The sequence below is a fragment of the Ciconia boyciana genome, chromosome 1, assembly GCF_034638445.1.
Source record: "Ciconia boyciana chromosome 1, ASM3463844v1, whole genome shotgun sequence".
In the NCBI taxonomy this organism is placed as follows: Eukaryota; Metazoa; Chordata; class Aves; order Ciconiiformes; family Ciconiidae; genus Ciconia; species Ciconia boyciana.
The window spans coordinates 22840929-22865543 of record NC_132934.1 but is presented as its reverse complement, the minus strand read 5'-3'; the positions used below and the strand labels follow the sequence as shown (position 1 = coordinate 22865543).

The 24615-nt window shown below is 38.4% G+C and overlaps 1 protein-coding gene across 1 annotated transcript in view; it reads left to right on the top strand.

Moving 5' to 3' along the window:
* The window catches only part of IL17REL (interleukin 17 receptor E like), a 47411-nt gene that overhangs the window by 8628 nt on the left and 14168 nt on the right, over window positions 1–24615 (top strand). The window contains exons 2-9 of the mRNA XM_072868386.1: window positions 10515–10542; window positions 16385–16534; window positions 17331–17440; window positions 18927–19041; window positions 20685–20729; window positions 21568–21707; window positions 21870–21941; window positions 24187–24241. Coding sequence (XP_072724487.1) covers window positions 10515–10542; window positions 16385–16534; window positions 17331–17440; window positions 18927–19041; window positions 20685–20729; window positions 21568–21707; window positions 21870–21941; window positions 24187–24241 — 715 coding nt within the window. The remainder of the gene's footprint in view (window positions 1–10514; window positions 10543–16384; window positions 16535–17330; window positions 17441–18926; window positions 19042–20684; window positions 20730–21567; window positions 21708–21869; window positions 21942–24186; window positions 24242–24615) is intronic.

The following is a 24615-nucleotide window of genomic DNA, read 5'->3' as shown; positions in this document are numbered from 1 at the left end:
GCTGAGAGCCACTCTTCCAAAGTTTCAGTTTCTGTTTTTTTTCTGATGACTGCTTAAAATATAATGTAAGTGGCCTTTGAAGTAGGAAACAGGTCTCCCATTTGAATATTGAAAGCACTCAGCTTTAAAAGTTACACTGCATCTTGCCTATCCTTCTCTCAGACCATCGTTCTTTCATTTCCTCTCTATACAATATCACTGCTTTGACAGGAGGCCTGGGAAACCCTCTCATTTACTGGGCAGCATGGCAAACAGACAACTTAGAGTTAGAACTGCTTGAGATTAAGGAGGATGTTGAACCTAGCTGTCCCTTGAGGTAAGGACTTGAAAGCTAGAGTATAAAAGCTGGAACATGCCCATATTCTGCTTTCCTCTTCTAATATTTCTGGTTTGAAAGAAGCTAGGCTTGAGCTTTGTTAGTTTGACCTCTGTTACTATTATATCTCCTCCAGCCACCTGCTATGCTGGAGGACGTGGGTGTCTCACAAGGGAGTGTATGCTATCCCAAAGAGCTCTGGCATGAGCTAGATGCCATTCCAGCTTTGTTCTGGTCATCATCTAGACACCAAACTACATGCATCCAGGGAGCTTTCAGATCAGAAGGGGAGGTGCCTAATAAGCTTAGATGCCTCTAGTGTTAGGTGGCAATTAATAGGGTATTATGGATCATGGTGTTTGGCTGAGATTACCATAGTTTGCTTAAATCATGTTTCAGGTACCTAAACCCTCTTTTAGATTTGGCCGACTTAATCTTATTTTGCAAATGACTGCAAACTTTGGCTTCATTTCACTACCAGCAGTAATGCAAAATCTGCACAGAGAAATTGCCTTACTTGGAAATGATATGACCCTTTTCTCATGGGCAAAGCTGAAGTTTGTATAGGTGTATTGGGTTTGCGAGGCAAGGGTTTGGTAGCAGGGGGGCTACAGGGGTGGCTTCTGTGAGAAGCTGCTAGGAGCTTCCCCCATGTCCGATAGAGCCAATGCCAGCTGGCTACAAGATGGCCTCACTGCTGGCCAAGGCTGAGCCTGTCAGTGATGGTGGTAGCACCTCTGGGATAACATATTTAAGAAGGGGAAAAAGTTGCTGCGCAACAGCAACTGCAGCCAGAGAGAGGAATGAGAATATGTGAGAGGAACAGCTCTGCAGACACTGAAGTCAGTGAAGAAGGAGGGGGAGGAGGTGCTCCAGGCACCGGAGCAGAGATTCCCCTGCAGCCTGTGGTGAAGACCATGGTGAGGCAGGCTGTCCCACTGCAGCCCATGGAGGTTAACGGTGGAGCGGATATCCACCCTGCAGCCTGTGGAGGACCCCACGCTGGAGCAGGTGGATGCCCGAAGGAGGCTGTGACCCCATGGGAAGCCCACGCTGGAGCAGGCTCCTGGCAGGACCTGTGGACCGGTGCAGAGAACAGCCCATGCTGGAGCAGGTTTGCTGGCAGGACGTGTGACGCCGTGGGGAATCCATGCTGGAGCAGTCTGTCCTGAAGGACTGCATGCTGTGGAAGGGACCCACACTGGCGCAGTTTGTGATGTGCAGACCGTGGGAAGGACTCATGCTGGAGAAGTTCATGGAGGACTGTCTCCTGTGGGAGGGACCCCACGCTGGAGCAGGGGAAGAGTGTGAGGAGGAAGGAGCGGCAGAGACAATGTGTGATGAACTGACTGCAACCCCCATTCCCTGTCCCCCTGTGCTGCTCTGGGGGAGGAGGTAGAGAATTTTGGAGTGAAGTTGAGCCTGGGAAGAAGGGAGGGGTGGGGACAAGGTGTTTTAAGATTTAGTTTTTATTTTCTTATTACCCTATGCTGATTTTGATTGGTAATAAATTGAATTAATTTTCCCCAAGTTGAGTCTATTTTGCCCATGACGGTAATTGGTGAGTGATCTCTCCCTGTCCTTATCTCGACCCACGAGCCTTTCATTATATTTTTTCTCTCCCCTGTCCAGCTGAGGAGGGGAAGTGATAGAGTGGCTTTGGTAGGCACCTGGCATCCAGCCAGCGTCAACCCACCACAATAGGCAAAAAGTTTTTCCCCACTTGGATCTAATTCAAAGTTCATTCAAATCAGTGGAAAGAGTTTCACTCAACCATAGTCCTCCACAGTTTGTGAATGTGAGCAGGATGGCATTTACCATTTATAAAGGTCACAGTGTACAGCAGAGCACTGGTCTGCTCCTGGGACAGAGTCTAAACATAAACAAAATGAGGAGTTGCCTAGAGCAAAATGGTGAGGGCTTTGTTGTGTGTGCCAGAGCACTGGAGAGCCAGGCCTGCAACATATTCCCTCTTTTGCTGAGCAATAGTGTTAGGATATATGAGAATACAGTAACTGGAATAGAAAAAGATCTTCAGGCCAAAAGAAAAATAAGTATTTCCAAAAGAAATAACCAGTGCCTCCAGCAGCAGCAGGAGGAACAATTCTATCCTGAAGGGTCTCTTCTTATAATCTTCAATTCTTGCCATTTTTTTTCTTTTTCCTTTTCTGTGGCAATCTCACTGCCCACTGGTTCCAGTCACCTGTGAGATTGCAAGTCTCAGTGCTGTCAGTGCTGCTGAGGGATCTTGACTAAGTTTTTCTTGTAGTCTCTTCTGTGCTACAGAGATTATTATACCATCCTAACCTCAAAGCATGGGACATCCATGGTTGTCTGGAGAGCTTGTGGAACCTGTGTCCTCCTGTTTGTCAAGAAATAGCCAAAGTAATGGCTGACTTGATCTGGTGTTGGTTACAGTACTGCTTCTAGCAGGAGGCTGGACTTGGTGACTTCCAGAGATCCCTTCCACCCAAAATTTCTTTGATTCCGTTTTATCATTCTCTGTATGAGATCTCCAGTCATTCACTGAAATAACCATTAATGCTGTGTTACAATGTCCCTGTCTCATTGTTAGACTAGAAGTGCTGATTTGGTAGATTAATTGTCCTTTCAAGTAGCTGAGTGGTCTGAAATTTTTGACACTATATGTATGGGGTGGTGCTGATTTATACCAGCTGAGGGTATGGCATTCAAAGTGCATTTTAATTTTACTTTGTCTATTGTACGCAATTCTGTTTTGTTAACAACTTGTATTAATATTTTAGGAAACACGACATCAAAATGATTGACAATTTTTTTGTTTTATTTTTTCTTTTTTTTGGTTTTATTTCTAAAAAAAAAACTAGAGCATACTGTTGCTTCAGGCAAATTCTGCTTCTAGTCCTGGAGTTGAAGCACACAATAGAACAGGCAGCTTTTATTTCAGATTGTCATAGCTCCCTTTGGTCCAATAAATTTAAAAGCAAGTGGTTTCTATGTAGGTCTTTTTTGTATCACAGCATTATTTTTACATACAATTCACTTAAAAAAAATACAAGGGGGGAATATTCTTCCCAGTTGTGAGACCTCAAAGCAATATTGTTTTGACTGGACACTCACTTATAGGATAAATGCATGTCACTGCAAAGAGTTCCCAGAAATATAATTACTGTGCTGCCGACTCTTTCACTTGTTCTGCTCTGTAAAAGGGATACAGCCGTGCAGCCACAGTAATGGTCAGAAGACGTTATATGGCACATACAGTCCAGCTAAAATATGGGACAGTCCAATTAAAATATGGGAACAGGATTCCTCTGCATCAATACAGTGGAGGAGGAAATACATACTGACTTGAAGACAGAAATGTCTGTTATACCTGAATAGTAGCAGGTAAACGGAAGGACAAAAATCTAAGGGGCCTGAGGGTCTTGTGTCAGTAGTGTGCTCCTGCATTACTGGAGTACTGCTAGACTGTAATGGAAGTGTTGGCCTTGCAACAAACAGCAGGTTGTGGAGGACAGGGTCCGTACATTTGCACATACATGTGAAATGGCAAGTGGTGCAGGAAACAAAAATTGATAAAAGACTATGCTTTAGACCACTGTGAAGCCTTACTGAAGGTTGTCCAATAATCTTCAATAAACCCAATAATCTCCTCCCTGTTTGTTCACTGTCAGTTCACTGTTTAGTGGAGAGCACATCAACATGGGGTTAACACAGGCAGATGTTACCTTGCTCTGTTGGACACAAGCCAGCTCTCATCTAAAAAGTGTGTGACCTCGTTAGCACTGTACTGAGCCTGAGCTTAATATCCTAGTTCTCAGTAGCACTTATCCTCCCAGGTCCAGCGCTGCACTAATGTGATGGGATGGTTTTTGTTCAGCTTGGAACACATGCAGAGAGTCTTGGAGCTGGATAACGCATAGGCATGACTCAGATATTTTCTTTTTAGCATTCTGTAAAAAAATCCAGCAACATCCGGGTGCTCTTGTAGAAGCAGTAGTTCAAAGTAGTCCAAAATAATGCTTTGGCATAAGTTCAGGTGCTTATTTGTTTTCTGCATCGATAACAGTCCAAATGTTTCCTTCTATGATTGCTTAGCTGATCCCATTGCACACTGTTCACATGTATCTGATCACCACATTGTCAGTAAAAGTTGAAGAACAACCTCATGGTTTGCCAAAAATTAAAAAGGATCACCAGTAAGATAGTCTTACCTTGGCAATGAAAGTAATTACACATGACGTCAAAACAAATACAGATGCTCCTCTTGAGAAAAGGTCTTTTGGGGACACTGTATCAGCGGTACTAACTATGAATTTTTAACAGTTCTAACTTTTCATATTATGTGTATTAATCATTATAATTCCTCTGGTTCTCAGTAAATATAACCACAATTTTATTCAATTGCCAAGTGTGTTCTGTAGGCCTATTATTTTTCCTTTTCACTCATTTCCAGTAACATGCTTTTTTGTATAAATACTTGACCATAATATAGTTAAGACTTTTTTTAGTGGGACAGGAATCATTATGTTATCCCTGTGCTTTCTCTTACTGTAAAGAATTATGTTTCCTTACATTTGGTAAGATAAATACAGTGGTGACCTTTATAAGAATAGAATGAGAAAAGTCCTGTGAGGTTCCAATCCCCACCAGTATCAAGGACAGGTAAAGTGCAAAGCTATTATCTCCTTCGCCTGTGAAAATAGCTCTGGAAAAAGGTAAAGCATACTCAGTTGTTTCCATTTGTGAAGTTCTCCCTAAATAGTTTCTGGGGCTGAATGTCTCTATGAAAGAAATTACTGTCATTTTTTGATAGTCTGAGGAGCTTATGATACAGCTCTGAATCCTCTCTCTCTCCATCCAAAGTTCCTGAATTGTATACATCCATATCACTTTGTCTGTGGTTGTCTACTGCTCAAAGACATATTTCTTTATGGAGGTGATTGAGATCACATTAGCATTGTCAGGTTTTACACTAGAGGCCGTTAGAAATCATTTAGGACTCCTATGGCGCAGCATCTGTAGGCTCTTCCCTCCATGAACTGAATGAGGTGAGCAGATGGAGAAAAGAAGGCTGCTGCTGGATTGCTTACATAGAAAGGGCTAAGTAACTCCCTCTCTGTATTGGAGGATAACTACTGATATGACATGGTTGTGGTGCTCCCAATTGAGACAAAGAATATTACCACTTTACAAGGCAGCAAATACACCCTAGTGGGAAACTGCCTTCAGAACAGTGCATGGTTCTGGTCACTCCATTTGGACAGATGCATTAAAGTAGAAATAGCTGCTGAGAAGGGTCATGGTAAGAAGGAAAGCCTGTGTTATTAGAGAGGAATAAAAGAGCTTGGCTTTTATAGTCTTGCAAACAAGCTGAGAAGAGGTATATTACTGGTTGTAGATAAATCAAAAGTAAACTCCAGGGTGGAAAGCATCTATTTTAGCAAAAAGATAATGGGCACAATCAGAAGTCAATATAAGCTAACCATTATTGTGTTTATGTTAGAAATTACAAGATCTGGTGCCAGCAGAGAGCAGGGCTTCTGGAATAGCCTTGGCTATTGGAGCAGTGCACACGAAAGCTCGACTGATTTTAAAATGAAGCTTCACCAGTTTTTAAAAGGGATTAGATGATGTGGTACCTGTGGTTATCAGGGGACTAGACCCAATGATCTGGGAGATCCTTTCTAATTGTGTGCAGAATAAGATGGATTTGTGCAGAGCATCCCCTCTCGACTGGAAATAAAAAACCCCCATGATTAAATTAATCATCTTTATCAGCCTTTTGGCTACAATTTGAGCATCAGTTATTGCAAGACCACACTTTCCCTGTGTTGCAAGAATACGTACAGTCCCATGCTTACTTTTAATGGTGGTCAAACAACAGAAATTGCTGGAAGAGAGGGAAACAGCAGAATATGGTAATGTTCCTTTTTCTCTGCCCTCTCTGACAGTTGAACCTAAAGTAGGAATGTAGGTAATAGCTTTGCCACTGAGGATCTCTCAAAAGGGGGAAAAACTGTTCACTCTACATTCACTGACTTTAATGTAGGCACCTTAATGAATGAATGTTAAGTGTCTGACAACCTGGTCCCAATTAAAGAATACATTTTAAGGCATTTTCAGGCATATTACTATTCCTTATAGAGTTGTGGAAGAACTGCCACCAACTCGTCTATGAACAAGGTACGACAGAGCTAACATGTAGACTGTGAAACCAAATTTGCCTCAGAATCGTTCCTGCATGACAGAAGATTCAGGAAAGAATTTCCACAATTCTGCACTTGATTCAGTGCCTGAAGATATGAGAGGAAATGGGAAGCAGGCCTAATCTTTGTTTCTTTTCCTTGGCAATTTTAATTCATGAAAATACTCTCTGTGCCCCCAAATCCAAGTCTTCCTCTGCTGATCTCACTTTCTTCTCTACAGTCTTTAAACAAAACAATGTGATATTACAAATGGCTTAGATTGAGGGGAAGTTGCTGTTCTAGCTAAAAAGTTGGCACCACACGTTCTATTCAGAATGCTGCATGTTGGTGGTGTCTGTTCAGATAACCTCTAGCTACAGTTGAGTAATACCACAAATGGGGAAAACCCTAGAGAAATAGGAAAATCCCTAACTGTTTGTGCATTGTGTAAGTATATTTTACTTAGGCTCTTTGCCAAAGCAGATATGAATCAAAGATGCTCTCTGTATAGGAGTAAAATGTACTATCATGTTCAGGATCTTATTTTTGCATAAAAGACACCCACGGCATTTGTGAAAGAGGAAGAAAATTTCCATTCTGGTTTTAGTGTCTTGTGTTTTTCTATTGCATTCGTCACTGAAAATTCCTGAACACAAAGGATATAGAAAGTGGGAGATGAACTTGGTTAGTTTATTTGAGTTCTTCTTTTAGACAAATGGTCTCTTTGACTATTTTGCTAAATGATCATAAAAGAAAATACCACTCCCACCCCCCCTTGGTATTGTACAATAAAAAGAAACACTTATTAAAAAAAGGAATTGAGCTGTGACCAAATGCTCACTGTAACTGGCAAGTGTTTGTGCAAATATTTGATTATTTATGTAAACCTTCCCAGCAACTCCTCACCCAGAACAAAACCACGTGCCCAAGAACGACAAAACATCTCCCTACCAGAACAAAAATCACTGATGGATATGTTTCTTTTTTTTCCATGGAGAAGATGAGAAAATAAATGCAAGATGGCACTGGAAAGTGCTCAGATGGTAGGATTCATCTGAGCAAAAGTGAAAAACAATGACTAATTAGGATAGTCTAGAAGGTATAGGAGGATTTCTGCATTGTCCCACAGCCCCCCAGAAGTGCGTGGTTTTTTTTTTCATGTGTGTAACTTAAGATAATTTATTTACATATAATTTGCATTTTTCAGGTGTCATAACAGAGGCTCCAAAGCACTGGCCTTCTTTAAGTAAAAGGCTGAATCCTCTGAGTTTTGTGAGATTTTTGTTGTTTACTTCAATGGGATCTTGCTTTTTTTCTAATGTATTTTTGCACCATGATTGTAACCAGAAAGAACGGTTAGAGAAGTTAGTTCAAAGATGGTGTTCTAAGAAATTTTGACTGGCAATTGGGAACTCTCTCAAGCCACCTAACCAAAATATTTTCAACAGCGTGGCTGCAAAATGGGAAGTTAAAAATACAGAAGTAATTTGCTAAATTATCAACCTCATGAGAGATTAATTTCTTCCAGTAAGCAGTGTCTCAGCAATTAGTTGATCCAACAGTTAGGTTTTCTCACCAAGAAAGCTAGCTCCCTAACTCACTCACTCGATTTTTTGCAGTCATTTTGTATATTTGTCTATTCCATTCCCTAAGGCCATGGAGAACCTCAATTAAAGAGACTGAATTCAAATTGTCCTTCTGCATGGACAGAAGGACAATTGATTAGAAATAATTCAAAATTAGGGCTCTGAAACAGCAGTTAAAATGCCAGTAGTTTCAAATGAGCTGGCATGTTCCACTTTTATTGGTTTAGTGTTGCAGTGAATTATTCAGAAAGCTATGGTCTTCTTTCTGTTGATGAATGTGCATTGGGAGAATCAGCAAACTAGCAATGAAGCTTTTTTTGGGGGCAGAAATAATTCATAAATGACAAATATTTCTATGAACCTGTTACAGCAGAAATGAGGTTGCATCAGTTACATTTTTCAGTCCTTTAGGGGGATTTGAGGAATTTATGAAACCATTGAAATAGAAGTACCCCAGTTTTAGAACAGTTATGTAAAGGAGTTTGATTTTCTTTATAGAATCATGGAATCATAGAATAATTTGGGTTGGAAGGGACCTTTAAAGGTCATCTAGTCCAACACCCCTGCAATGAGCAGAGACATCTTCAACAAGATCAGGCTGCTCAGAGCCCCGTCCAACCTGACCTTGAATGTTTCCAGGGGCATCTACAACCTCTATTGGGCAACCTGTTCCAGTGTTTCACCACCCTCATCGTAAAAAATGTCTTCCTTATGTCCAATCTAAATCTGCCCTCTTTTAGTTTAAAACCATTACCCCTTGTCCTAACGCAACAGGCCCTACTTCTTTGAGTGTTGATGTAATATTGTGTAAAGCAGCCAAAGTAATACCTTTAACAACGTCACAAGTAATTTTTATAATCTTCAGTCTATGAAAGTGTATGACCATCTCTGTCTTATTATAAAAACTGATTTAAAATACCACCTTTTATGCATCTGCACTTTTATGAGTCATAGTGACAAACTGCCAATTGTAAAAGATGAAAGCTTATCTCCAGAAGTGATTATTAAAAATAAAAGTGCCAAAAGGACAAAGGAATGAGAGCTAATACAGGTTAGTTACCGGTCACTGGTTTTCTAAAGCCCTTCTTTAAAAATAAGCTTATCTAGCTAAAAACTTAAAAGCAGCGATGAAGGACAGAAAACACACTTCTCAGGTGCTCTAGGCAGCTGTCACAGGGTAGCTAACATGCTGTCATTTCTCACTTGCAGCAATAATATGATTTTGGTCTACAGCTGTGTTTATGAGGACAGCATTACCTGTGGATGAAAGCCTCATGGAAGACCAAGAAAGAGTTATTTTATGACGTGCTAATGCTTACTCAGGCTGCAGTCTCTGCATTTGCCTACAAGTTGAGAACTTCCAAATGTCCACTGAGAGACTTTTGCTGGCTCTGAAACTCACAGATTGTTGGCTTATTGACAAGATCCTAAAATGTTTTAAAAGGACTGAGAGCTGCCAGTCCGTTTGAGAGCAGAGGAGACAAGGTGGTGCCTGCTCCTTTTGTGGGTGTGACAAAAGTGTCTCTGTGAATGAGACACTGATTTTAAAGGAAAGTAGAGGGGAACATATATGCTGTATACAAAGGAATACTGGTATAAGTGCTATGTCAGAAACTTGCATGCCAGAAGAGCAGAAAACAGTATTTGCTGGCTAAGTAATAGCCTTTCTTTAGAATGTCATGCATAGTAGTCACAATAAGTTTTGTTATTTTCATACTCTACAGAATTTTTGTGTGTGGTTAAGTGTTTATTTTACTGGGAAAATGGATGTAGTCTGTCTGAAAGATAGCTGGAAACTTGTTAAAATCTCAGTGTCAGGTTCACTTTGCCTCTTACAAAAATACTTTCCCACTTGAACACGGTAAGTACTGTGCCTGAGTAATTTCATTTTCAGGATTTTAAGTCAGATAGTTCTCAGAAATAAAAAGGCAAGTCTTATTTCTAAACTTCATTTGCAATTACCGTAATACTTCCTTCCATTGGCCTAGTCTGATCTTCTAAAAATCGTATAATATTCAATAGTGTCCTAGATATCTTCCATTAAAAAATTGCTTGGTTTCTTTGCCCTGATATGAAGCAGTCCATTGTAAAGTTTGACAGAACAATAAATAAGCTATTGGTCAGTGTGAATGGCAGTACCTGATAAAATGTTGTCTGTATTTGATGGAACTGTTACACTTGTTATAACAATTACACCTCAGTAGAAATACATGAAAATAAGCATAATGCTGATCTTGTGCCCCCATACGTATCAGGCTGCCATATGCAGTAGGGATGTGCATTTTCACTGTATTTGAAAATCCTTTTTTTAATCTTGAAAATGATTTCTGTTGTGGACTGTGAATATGTTTACTTGTTTAAGGTATGTTTATATTTGTGTACAATGATTAAGCAATATTTATTTTTATTGTTACCTCAGCTTTTATTTTTTTCTGTTTGCAGGGGATTCATTGTAAAAGCAAACCTTCCAGTGAGTATACATAATTCACATTTTTACTACTTTTGTTTTTGAAAGATAAAGATAATTTATTGCAGATAATAAATCCGCTTTACTGGTGACATCAGATCACTGTCGTGACAGGGTATTTACCACCAGTTTCCTTGTATAAACCATTGGAAATTGGTAGGCTCTGATAAATAATAGGTTAATAATGACTGTGCGTTGTTGCTTTATAATTTTCCTTACCATAAACGGTCATTGGGAGAATTTGCTTAGTCATTTCACATGTTTTTATTGCTTCTACTTATTATTATTGCCTACAGTAATAATACAGGCTCTTGAACTACCTGAGCACTCCTCCAGCGCACACAGTAACTTGATAGGGAGGTACGAGGCAGCTGCCTTGCAGGCAGTCCTCTCTGGGAGGGCAGTCCTAGCTGGACGCCTGGCTCTGAGCACTGCTTGTCTCCACCGTGCTTTTCCTGGATCCATAGACAGGGAGAAGCTGCAATGCTGAGCCACAAGCGTGCGAGGTGCTGATGCTATGGTGTGGGGTGTGAGCCAAACGTCAGCTATCATGAGTCTTACTCTGAAAGCGTGGCATTTATGGGACACGTGTTGAGGTGGAAAGAAAGAACATGGCTGCGGAAGGGATGCAGTTAAAAGTCCCACCTGAAAAAGTCTCTAGTCTTCTGCCGGCGAGGAGAGTGAGCCATTGGTGGCTGGTTCAGGGATTGTGAATGAATCTTTTTAGGGCTGGGCAGCTGAGCTGCTAGTTACACAAACTACGTGGAAGGTAGAAGAAGAAACAGGGGCGTCGACCTTTGCTCTGCCTAGCTGAAGCATGCCTTCGTGCCCTTGAGCAGCACAGGCTGAGGAAACCAAACCCTTCAACCCTGGTCTCAAAGGGAAGGACACCTGCAATACTGTTGGTTATGAGTTAAAATCTGTGCTGGGTATTACACAAATGCAGATCTAGATAGTGGAGACTCACTACAGGTACCACAAGGTGGTGATTCATTCCACCCATCTTAGGACAAGGTGATTTATGTGCTGGGAGGGAGGCAAGAGGGGTTCTCCCTCTCTGTTGACTGCCAGAGGTGCTTAGATGATGCACATAAGCTTAAACTAGATGTTTAGCTCTTAGCTGGATATAGACTTTGGGCGCTGAAGAGTTTGTAAACTAAAGATCCTTATCTTTCAAGATGATGTACATGAAGCAAAGCTGGTTGTAGGTTTTCAGTGCTGCCTGAAAATGACTTATCAGCTATCTTTAATACAAGTAACATGTAGGATGACTCAGCCTTATAGGGGTGATGAAAAAACATTTTTTTAGTCTTCATCCTAATTCACTTGTGCAACAGTGGGTGTATACTCATCTCCATATTTCCTTTTCTATAGTCATTCTTTTTATTATTTATTTTTTGAGGTAAAATTACCTTAAAAGACCTTAACTGTATAATAGAGCACCTTTGCAGTAGTCATTGCTTTTAGCTGCAACAAAAATATGACTTTATTTCCTAGAATTTGCAGCTATCATCTCAGTAGTATTTGGCAATGTAGCTTTGACTCTGCCTTCTCCCTCCTGCTCTTCTAGGCTATTAGTAGTACATAAGGGCTACCGTAGTATTTGCAATTCACTGTAATATATCCAGACATTGATATCAATAAATCAATGATTTTTAAAAAGCCTTACATTCTCAGAAAATGTATTTGGCACAGTATATCACCCTGTTGTCCAATATCCTTGAAAGTTTGAAATATTTTCTGAATGTACAACTGTGAAACCCTTCTAATTTACTGTGCATTGAAATCTATTTTGAAAGAGAGGCTGTCAGTCTGAAATTTAATCCATTTTATAATTCAAGTAAGTACTTTTAAGTAGTGAATTTTGGTATTTATTAACTGAAGTGCACCATGTGGTTGTCTTAGGAGAGCATATCTAATTTGTTTATGAATTTTTTTGAATCATCCTAATGCACAGATGCAGCAGATATTGTGGTAAATCATATGCAACTAGGTTTGAAATGCTACTGTAATCTGTACTCATGGAATGATGCTCCAGTGAAGCAATTTTAGTGTGCTTTAGATATACTTACAGATTTAGCACTGTCAGTATCCTAAGTAGTTCAGATTCTTACAATTCTTGTAGGAAAGAAATATCAGACAAAAAACCAGTTAGGGTTTTCTATTGGGTGTTGGCCTGGACCTGTTATTAATGGGTTTTCTCTGCAATTTTTTTGCTGTTCTCCAATCTAATCTTCTTGCCTGAGGCTTCAAATTATCCATCTAATCATTTCTATTGCGTATTCATTGCTCAGCTCTGGCTTCTATTATCCAAGTGTACATAAGGTGTGTTTTGCTGTCATGACAGTTCTGGGTTGATTGCTGCATCATCAGATAAAAAAATAATCTTCCGTGGTTGAGCCGATGGCAAAAGTACAAGGAAAGTGCCTACATGCTGAATAATAAGCCTTGGCTTCTTTATGCCTGGGCTTATATGTGTCCATAATTAAGGAATCTTCCATTGCAGCAACAATCCCTCTCTCATGTAGGGCTAATTACAGTTATAATTCATAAACATAACATTTAGGCAAGGTTTACTCAGCAGATGGTTTGTATAGCAGGATGTATCGTTATGTCTTCTGGGGTGTAGATCAAACTACTCATGAGAAAACGAAAGAGGTGTGTGTTCCAGAGGAAACTATCTAAGGGGAGGATTGAAAGATGATAAGGTAAGAGTTTACTGAAGAATTAGTCAGAAATGAGTCTCATACTGTGATGATTTATAGAATGAAAATTATTTTCTGTCAGCTCTTCCTTGTATCATATATTTATTGTTATCAAAAATTAATATCCTCATGCATAATATCATCCATTTAAATTATTATTAATGAGTTTTGCAGCATCTTTTGCAATTAACAAAATGTATCATAAAATGAATGGAAAAAAATCCAAAGTGGAAGAGTAATTTAATTTTATCCAGTGTATTACTTATTTGTTCTCAGTTTGAAGGTAGAAACTGTGATCAAGGAGGACAGTGTCCCTGCTTACGGACAGACAGTAGTCCCTGAAACTGTGTTTGTGCATCTGCCTGGTACTGATTCAATGTCAGTAATGCACCTTGGTGTGATTTAGGATTCTCCTGACATAGTTTCAAGCCTGTGACATCTGAAAATACCATACCTCAGGCAGTAATAACTAAGGACTGAATTCAATTAAGTCATGGCAGTCTCCTCTCCTAAAAACAAGTAGGGTCAAATAATATGGTCAAATTCACCCAAACAGAATACTTTTTAAAGAACTGTCAGCTTTGACAATGTACATATATATACATTGCTCTTCCCTTAAATCATTTCTACACAGACATGGGAATGGGCAAGGTTATGGGCCTGGATCAAGAAATTTACACTAACAACCAAGGAATTAATTAGAAACAGTTGCTCCTGGATACCATTTGGTATCCACAACTGCATGTCATACGATGCAGCCAAAAAAATATCTTTTTGAGCAAAGAGACAGAGTTAAAACTAATAATCATTTATCACATTATTAGTAATAATTATCAGGTAGTTCTGCAATATAATAACCTCCCAATTAAGTGTGGGTGGATTGATTGGGTGTTGTACAATAGCTCTCCATCCTGAGATACCTTCAGGATTATTACACCACCCATTCTTGGAACATGGAATATAGTGTTCACAGCTGGCTGCTGTGCACTGTACTTCTTAAGGCTGCCTCATCTCTGTGGAAACATGTTTACAAATTCTTCAAAAGTCAATGTACTCCACTGCTCTTAAAGCCTAATTTGTATATTTTGAATGATCTCTGTTTTTTCTTTGGCTGCACAAATTGTCTTCTCTCATTGCCAATATTACCTTGGTTAATAGAGAGTTGATTCTACTGTCAGTTGAGGTAAAGTGTCCTTGTTTTTCCATTCTTTTCCACTTGGTTCATATCAGCATATCCTGTTGCCTTCAAAAGATGCTTAATGGCACAAAATCAGGATAATGGAGTGGAAATTCAGGTGTGACGCATTTGTCTTTTCTGACTTTTGATATGTATCACGCAGGACTTATTTCTCCTGATACCAAGTGTGAGGGCACCTTAAGGCCTGACAGATTCAACCCAAGGTACCACATTTATGTCAGTCTATCTTCATGTCCTGCATGTATCAGTATCCGATCCTTGACAGTGGGCTTCAGCTGCAGCTGGACACTGTGAAAGTGAGGATCTCATAATACAGAAAGCGGTACTGTATAGGTTAATACACTTTCAGTCTGTAAATTTAGAGCCTTTTCTTTCATTGGAGGGGTTGGAGGGGTAAGTAAGGATAACCTTTGCCCTTCCTCCTCCTCCACATCCTACCTTTCCTCTGGGAGAACTGTGGATGTGTCTTCCATATCAGTCAACGGGCACCCACACTTGATGACAATTCTTGGCTAGACATTGAGGGATGCATCCTTTCCTGATGATCTAAGTTAAGACTGTTATCCTGCATTTTATGGCAAGCACAGTATCATGGCACTGCTCTTTCATACTATGCTCCTCACCATACTAGTTGAACTCCTTCTAGGAGTATGTTAAACAATATGACAATAAATATAAATTCAAATGTTTTTTTGTTCTTCCAGCCTCTACCCAGGGGGAGGAGAACGTGCAGTAAAATACTTTGTTTTACTTGTGTGCCTTTTAACTTTCAAACTATGTACTGAAGTGAGAAGAGTAAGAAGTATTTCAAAGAAATTGCTATGATGTAGTTACAGCTTAAAATGAGGTGTGCTGCATTGTATACCACAAAGCCAATGGACAAAACCCAATTCCCTGGCTATTTGTTCTGATAGTTTCTTGAACTCTTAATTTTTGGGACTATGAACAATGTATGTGAGGTAGAGAAGCTCAAGGAATGCATCGGGGATTAAATCCACTGTACCAACATAAATTCATAAATAAATAACTAATTTCTGTGCAGGGGAGTCTAAGAAGTAGAAAGAGATTAAATAGAGCTAACTGATGAGATCTGGGGCCTTAAGACTGGTTTTTTTCTTTTACATTAGCCTACAGAAGGTGGCTGTGCAAACTGATGTCCTAAGGCTTTGGGATGAGTAAATTTCCATAGGAAAATAAGATGAGACATAATAGCTGTGTTCTGTGTCTACTGTTTAGACCTTGAAGAAGGCCTGGATAATATTTATTCTGCTCTTGCTGTTCTGGTCTAAAGCAGAAGGAAATCCTGTAGGTGTGAGGGATTTTTCCGTGACTAGGAATGCAATGGTGCCCTCTTGTGTGAAAGTGATACTTTAACAGCAGTTGAGACCATCAGCCAATCCTAAAATTAAAATACTACCTATGAAAGTGCTCACAATATACAGGTAATGGTTTTGAAAAAAAGTTTAAAGTAACTTAGTCTAGGCACGATCTAGCAGATCTGATTATTTAAAAACACTATTAGTCTAGGTGTGCTCTGCTAGAGCACACTGTTAGAAGTGTGATGGACTAACTGTGAAGTGTGATGGACTAACTGTGTTAGAAGTTAACTTCTAACACAGTTAGAAGTTAACTGTTAGAAGTGTGATTCCTTCCTCTTGTGGGTTAACTTTTTCCTAAGCCAGGAAATTTATTGTCAAACCCCATCTGTAATGTAGTTCTTTCCACACACCCCCTCCCCCCCCCCCCCCCCATTGCTAGTGAAGCCAACTAGCTATGTTGGCCATGTGAAAAGTCTTTCTTAGGTAGAATACTGGCTTTGCTGAAGTCAATGGTGAGTTTCCTACTGATTTCAATACAGCTGGAGCTTCACCTTTGGTTCTTTCTCTCCCCTAGATATCCTGTGCACAATGAGATTTCTCTGTCTTTGTGTTTGCACTTGCAGGTGGCATTTTTAACAGCTTCTGCCATGATGCTCCTGCATCTTTGTCTTCTGTGGTACTGAAAAGTATGAAGATCTCAACAGTGATGAAATGTGGCCAAGGGAGCCCATGTTCTCTTCATTTAAACATTAAAGGAACTCTGAGTCTGGATGGTAGGAAGCAGATTTGCTACTGAATCATTTCTGTTTACTTTTTGTTTATAGCTGTTCAGCCAAATTTTGTTCCATATTGCAATATTTGTGTCCAAGCTGTTTTCATGTAATTATATCAGAAAGATATTTTTTGTGAAACCATTTTACTACAAACCAGGATAAAGTCGTGACCCTTCTCAAGGGAATGAGAACTGAGATAATGAATTCAAGACAACTGAATTTTTACTTCCAACATAATACACTTAACTGTCCTCTGCCAGCGCCCCAAGCATACTGCTGCCCTTTTCCTTCTTGCTCTGACACGCGTGCATGCACACACACACACGCACACACACTAATTCTGTCTGCCCTGCTAACTCAGACATGAGCGACTGCCCCAACAGAAGGAGAAACAGTTTATGTTTCTGAAGTTACAATTCTGCACTAAAATAAAATGAAAGCACTCAAAGTTTTTGGGCATAGTCAATTTTTACTAACACCTTGCCATTCATGTGCTTAGTGTGTTACCATTTAGATATTTCCTGGTGTGCTTCACTTGGAGTTAATAGGTTCATTTTAAAAACTTGCATAAGATTTTGCATAATTAAAGCTTTAATTTATAGCAATCTGTATTAAATCCTTGCTCCTACCCCCATGTGTCTGTTATTTATAATGCCCCCTTTTTTTAACAGAGATAAAATACATGTGCCTTTCACTTAGAAGGAAAGCTTACGATATGGTATATTTTAATTTATTTTTTGTTTTTCTTAAAGATGCTCAAATTATATTTTTGCAATCTATTCCTAACTCCTTTCAGAAAATATCCGTGGGCTGGAAATATGTGCTCTATCACTGGACACACAGCAATCTCAGTGCACAAATGTGAGATTTGCTAGGAAAAAAAGCAAGATGCTTAATGGAAAGAAGGTAGACTATTTTTTGGGTTGTTTTTCATTAAATGTTTATGAGCCTTTGGAAAAAAAATATATATTTTGTATCTCTCTTATTTTCTTCTCTTATTGAATTTGTGGAAAACTGCAATGGAATGTATGCTTCAGCATTGTCAAATGAAACTCCATAACAAAATGTCCTTTTATAACCTATAAATTAAATTCTCCACCATTTTCGTACTTCTTTCACTTACCTTTTTGCAAGAGAAGATGCCTCTGCAAAGCCTAATTTTCATATCAATCTTGCTAGCTTTCTTTTTCTGCCCACCAAATTGTGGGGAAGCTTTTGTTACTCCAATTGCTAGGAAGCACAATGCCACAGGGTTTTTAAGTGCATACATATGATTTATTTAAGTCCAACCATGTCAATGGAATTTACACATCCAGAAGACAGCCAAGTGCCTAAGCACTTGTGCACATCTGTCCTAAACTCATGGTAATAATTGCAACAGCAGATATGATTTTTTACTAAACTAAACCCAGAAGTATTTGTTACTAAAATTTGCAACTGGGAAAAAAAAAAAGAACCATCCTTGACCAACTGTTTAAAAGACATGAAATTTTGCTTTCAATTACTGGTGGATAACTGTTATTAATCGCATACAAAATGCGTTACTTCATGTGCTTTGTAAATGTTATATTGATTGCACATGTGAAACAAAGTTCTCCCAAACTGCAATTGTAGTTTACGCTCTGTATCACTTGATGATCAAATGTACCCATGGGCAATGCAGGGCCTGCAGTGAACAACTGGTAGCTTTTAGAGTAAGGTAAGTTTATAGGCAAGACTCAACAAGCATATTCAAAGAAATTTTCTTAGTTTCAGTTCAGTGACTACAATGGTGACATAAGGTGCCTTTTACCCTCCGAATGCCTTGTACCCAATAGGAGTATATCCAACATGAAAGCCTATATGGAATTTATTAGTTACTGCTATCAGTGAGGGAATGATCTGCTATAACTGGACCTCAACTTCTGTCTCCTAAATTACTTTCTCTCTCACAGACTATTACTGGAATGAATACATTTGCTGAAGTTGCCATTAAATGCTTAAACAGACATTTTTTCCTATTCTGCAAGTGTTTGTGCTTGTAAAATGCCTACAAACTGGGACTTTTGGTAGTATGAAAAACCTTTTTGCTTTTGAAGCTCAATAAGCATTGGGTACCTGTATTTCTATGCTTTTAGGATTATTTGATAGCTTGTAGATATTTGGATTTCTGGAAGTGAAGAAGATAGCAACATCCTGGATTAGAAGTAATGATACTCTTTGAAATCCTTTCATTAAGTGCTATCTGCTTCTTTTACATTCTTAATGCTACAATATCTGAGACTGCTTAATGGTCCTTGTAAATATAAATAAATCTGAACAAAGAATATTGCTTGCTTAACTCTGATAACCAGTGGTTTTCATGTATTCTGGAAGTCACACACAAACTTGATTTTATAAATGTTTTAAACAGGTACAGGTACAATTCAATTGCATTGAAGTCAATGTAGCACAACACATCTATGTGACCATGAAAACACTACCAAATTACTGTGAAGTCAAGCTGAGTCAGGAATACTATGTTGAAGGTAGGAAAACATCTTAAACCAGATGTTTTTCAAGAAACATCTTTTCAAAGAAAAAAACCAAACCAAACCAAACCCAAAAGACCCAAATGCAAAGCCAAATCACGTTCTGCGATACACTGATCTAACTGATGGTAGATCATGTATTCCAGGACCAGTCTTATTCTACATTTCAATGATTTATTTTGTGCATATAAATGTCTGACTTGCTATAAAAAACAGAGACCAGAGTTTATATCTAAAAGTACATGGAAAACTGAACTACACTATGCATTTGTCCTAACTGGCCTTCTTGTGATTGGCATGTGCTCTTTCTCTGCCTGCAGGTTCAGTCCTGTGTGCTCTCTGTGCATGAGATGGAGCCTCTGCTTCTCTTCATAGTTAGGCCACAGGTGGTTTCAGAGATTGAAGAAAGCTTAATAAGAAAGTGTAAAGAAATTTATTTTTAGTTTCATTAGCTAGCTATTCTATCGCCTGTTTTCATGTACCTGGGTAAGAATAAGGTAGCATTTTTCCATGTTCTTGGTGTAAAGTGCCTACCATATGCATATAAAAATAGATTCAGCACTGTGGTCCAACCGAGAGCTGGTGTGGCTAATGAAGACAAGTGCAACAAATGGTGGGGCAAAAAATGAAATGAGACCCCTTGTTCGGTCTGGTGCCTGGGCTTGTCCTGCCTTCCCATCTCCAGAGCCTGTGGGTGGGCGGCTCTTGCCCTTGCCCCTTGGTACAGTATCATCCCTTGCACACAGTATCAGACACGTTGTGGCAGTTTCACGCTTTCATAGAAGTAAAGCCTTTTTGTATTTAAAAAGCCTTTCTTTTTCTTGATAAATCGCGATTCACTATTGAAGTAGATATGTACTTTGTGAATAAAGAGGGGGGAAAATAAGGTTTTATAAAGTTTTAAGACACTTTACAAGGGTGAGTAAACAAATGAAAACAGGAAATATTTCTCTGGGGAAAAGAACTGTGTGGGGAAAGGAGAGCAAATTGCTGCTCTAATACTGAGTTAAGCAAGGAGAGGTGAAAACAGTAGGCTGCACATTATGAGCTGATTTAGTGTTCTTGAATCAAGATTTAAGTTTTGGAGATACAAATATTAGATATTAGTTCTGAAAGTGTCGCCTGGCCTCTAATTCTGGTAAGCTCCCTGGGAGCTAAATAGGGTGTTTCTTTGTAAGCCTGAAGTAGAGTCAGAATAGCAAAAATACACAGTTCTTTATAACAGAGGAATAAGCCTGGTAAACAACAGGAGTGGCTTTCAAGGAAAGAATAACTGAAATAATAATAATATTAATAATAATAATAATAATAATAATAATTACTTAAATTATTGTTAGGTACTAGGTAAAAAAGTGCAGTGTTATATCCTAGATTGCCACCTTAAAGTGCTGATGAGGTTTTCCAGTAGAAACCCCACACTGATGAGATAGCTCCTTAAGGCAAGTTGTGATATAATCTCTGTATGTGGTAAGGGTACTGTTCTTTTTTCTGTTTATCTAGAAGTGGATGTGAATCTGCCTTTAAAAAGGGGTATAAGAGATAGGTTTCCTGTTGGGAAGCTATTGGATAATTTGGCAGTTTATTTACACAGTTATACAAATAAAGCAGCACTAAAGAAAACTCTGGCTTCTGTTTTGCAGATTGTGGAAACACTGATGTGGGAAAATATATTTCAGCTTGTTCGGGTGAGCTGATCTTCTATACAACTTAAAGCTGTGAGATATTTCTGGTGACCTATACAATGATATGTTTTCATAGCTGACTAAGCAGGGAAAAAAATGGTGATTTACGACTACCACTACTTATAATTACCACGTAGTTGATAGGTAATGTCCTGGAAAATGTGTTTCTTTATATCGACTTGGAAATGCTAGATAGCAGATAAAGATATTGACAACCTATTCGATACTTAAACTTTTGGAAGTAGGTTTGTGTCCTTTTCATGCACTTTGGATTGCTAGTTTTATATTTTGTCTATAGACAGACCTCATAAATATGTTGAAATTGATTTGCCAAACTGCTAGCCTGATTTTGGCATACCCATGAATACAAAAAAAAAACCCATCCCCCCACATATTGTATTTGTCTAATATAGTTGCACATATTCTCTACGTAATGAAATTGGAACCTTGGGATAATCAGCTTTTGTAGTAGTATTAGTGTGTATATTTCAAGTATTTGTACATCCACTACATAACATTTCGAGTACTAAGGTTGAGGTACAATTGGTAGGTGTCCTGGCCTCTCAGTATTGCCAGTGCTAATTTAAAACTGAATAATATTGATATTTATTCTCACAAAAATTATTATATCACATAAAATAAAAATACCTTTAGGAATATCAGGATATGAAAAGAATTAATTCAAACATCCTAGGTAAGAATCTATAGATTTTTAATTTCATCTCTATCAAGTTATGAAATATATTCTGTACCTTTTATAAAGAAATAACAAAATCAGAAATAACGAAGCAATAAAGAAACAGATGTGATACGTTGAATTTTCTTGAATTTTCTTTTTCAGCTGGAAAGTTTGATTATAATGTAGACAGGGCAAGGAAAATTATATCAGTGAATGTATCCAACTTTCTTCGAGATCAAGATTACTACGTTCGCCTGTGCCACAAATGGTTTACCTGTGAAGATGTAGGGGCATTTGCTGTGGTGAGTTAAAGCTCAAAGCAGTTTGTTGAACTGATGGGGGGTGACTTGTAGGTAGAAATGCTCATTGAGTTAATAGTTATAGGAAATGCCCTTCTATATCTTTATTTACTTTGTTAAAAGTCATTTACTGTCCTGGATTCATTACCATCTTTTTCATTACAGATAAAAGGGAAGGAATCTTTAAAATCAGTTTCTCTGAAATATTCTCAGCTACTCCCTTGTCTTTGCATTGAGGTAATACAGTCTGGAATTTGGTATATACTTGTGTTTCTGATTAAAGAAATTTTATCTGGGATTTGTGCTAAGAAAGGAGGAAAAATCTGTAGAAAAAGGCACTAGACCTAAGTTTTTGACTAAGACTTGTCTGACCTTATGATTATGTAAATGTAGAAGAGATTTTTTAGGAAACACTAATTAAAACATGGAGATAAGAAGAAAATGGGATACAATTTACATTAATTTATGGAAAGTATTGTGTAAGATTAATTTGACTGATTTTTTTATAAGCAATGAAAAGACAGAAAATTTAATCTGACTGAATTTCAGCATAGCATTTGATATAGTATTGCATGAGAAACTAAAAGAGGAATTGAGGAAGCTGGGGGTGAGAACAAGATTTGTATGGTAGATAATATCTAGCTGGAGGGCTAACTCAACTACTGTTGAACGGGGCTCTGCTAGTAGGAAGGTTATTTAAGGAACACAATTAGACTAGTGCTTATATAAATGTTTTCATCAATGACAGGGGCACAAAAGGAGGGAATGTGTTAATGAGATTTGCTGATAATACAGTTGAGAGGTGTAATCAAAAAATGGAAGAGGGTCAGGATAACTGGAAGAGACTACAGATCTTCATACATGAAATAACTAAAGGAGGATGAAGTGCAAGTTCATGCACTTGCTCTAATAAAAAGAATTCTTGCTGTAAGATGCGAGTCCTCATTTAGAAATAACACTGAAGGAGAAAAGGTCTGGGTGTAATAGTTCATCACAGGATGATTAAACTAACATGCTTACATGACGTAAACGTGAACAAAGGTCTGGTGAGTTAGATTATTCCAAGCTAACAGGAAAGTATGGGCAAGGCCTTATTTGAAGTACTGTAAGCAATTCTTGTATCCATATTCAAGAAAGATTAATTCAAATGGAAGATGTACATGAGAAATCTAGAATGGTTGGGGAATGGGGAGACTGTCTTACAAAGGAGATTCAAAGAACATGTTTTCATTAGCCTGGTAAAACACAAGAAAAGATAAAATATGTTTGTTGTCTAAGCACACATTAGAAGGGTCACTTATAAGGAAAAATAAAAAAATTTTTTTAAGCTAAAGCCATTCCCATTCTTACCACAAGAATGAAGGGGGATAAAGTTAATTCCATGAATATATTTAGGATAGCTACAGCTTTTTTTCTGATAATCTGAAAAGTGAGATTTTGGAATATCTTTCATAAAAAGGAATAAAAGGTCACCAAACCAATTTAAAATGACCTTGGTAAGATATAAAGATACTATGTGACCTAGTTTCTCAGTGAATTTTGGGGTAGGACTTACCTTGTGAATTAAGATACCTAAATGTAGGTGTCCAGATGTAGATATCTGCATTTGAATTAGATGTCCAAACTCTTACAGTCAATGGAGATCTAGTTAATGCAGTCAGTTACTCAATTGACCAAATGTAGATGGCTATTTTGGGATGTGCTGGATAGCACTGTAGACTCTACTGCTTGCATTGGCTAGGTCTTCATATGGCTACTGTAATAGCAACTTGGGCACTTTAGTGACACTCAGATGTGTATGTTGTAGGCACCTAAAATCACATACCTTAATATGCGAGTTGAACCACAAGGTCTCTTCCAAGCCTAGGGATTTTTTGTATTCCACTCTGAAAGGTATGAGGTCATTGGAAGGATATTATTCCTCTCAGCATATACACAGAGAATTCCACAATACAATTGCTGAGCAAACAGGTGGGAACTGTGAGTAACAGAAACATTTGCACATGAATCTAAGTACTCAGGGTATAGTAACAGCCATGCACATATACTTGCCGATTGGGTTAAGTGTTAGTCCTCAGTTTTTAAGGATACATCCTTTACCATAACAAAGGCCAGGACATCTGATATAATGATTCTTGAATATCTGTTGATACACCTAGAAAGTAATGACACTGCAAGAAATGTAATGAAGATCAAACTGGAAGACTTTCTAAATGAAATTGGGCTAAATATATGAGTTAGAAATAGTAGGAATATAGTGCTAGAAGGGATCACCTTAGTTCATCAGCTCCAATCTCCTAATGATGAACAATAAAATAGATATCTAGTGCAAACCATCCTTTAAAAAAAGTACTTCCAAAGCTTTCTAATAAACATAGCTTCTTTATATTTGGCAGAAAGGTTTTCTGTCACATTCTGTTTGAAATGTTAAAAACTAGTGTATCTGAGAATCTGTAGCTAATGGCCACTTTTTGGGTTGTAGGGTTGGCTGGCAATTCCAGATGCAAGGAGGATACAACTTTGCCCCTTTGAAAATGGCAAGTATTGTGTGATTACTCTTTATATGAGTGATTTTCAGCAGCTCCAGTAGTATGTCACAATTTGAAATTCATCTAAGGTGAAAACCATACATTGCAAAACTTCAAGGAAATTGTTATATTGTTTTGTTATACTGTGGGTAGATGAAATAACTCACTTTCAGACCAAATTGTTCACCAAGTTTATGCCAATATAAACACTAAGTAACTTTCTAGTCATTTCCCACATTTTCTTAAGTCACATGCAAACTGCCCGGAACGAATAAAAGCCACTGAGGTCAGCTTTGAAATGCTGATGTGAGAAGAGGGCTTCAAGGAGAGATTTGAAGAAGTTGTCTGATACCCAACTTAAAGGAGGGAATGGGGAGTTGAAA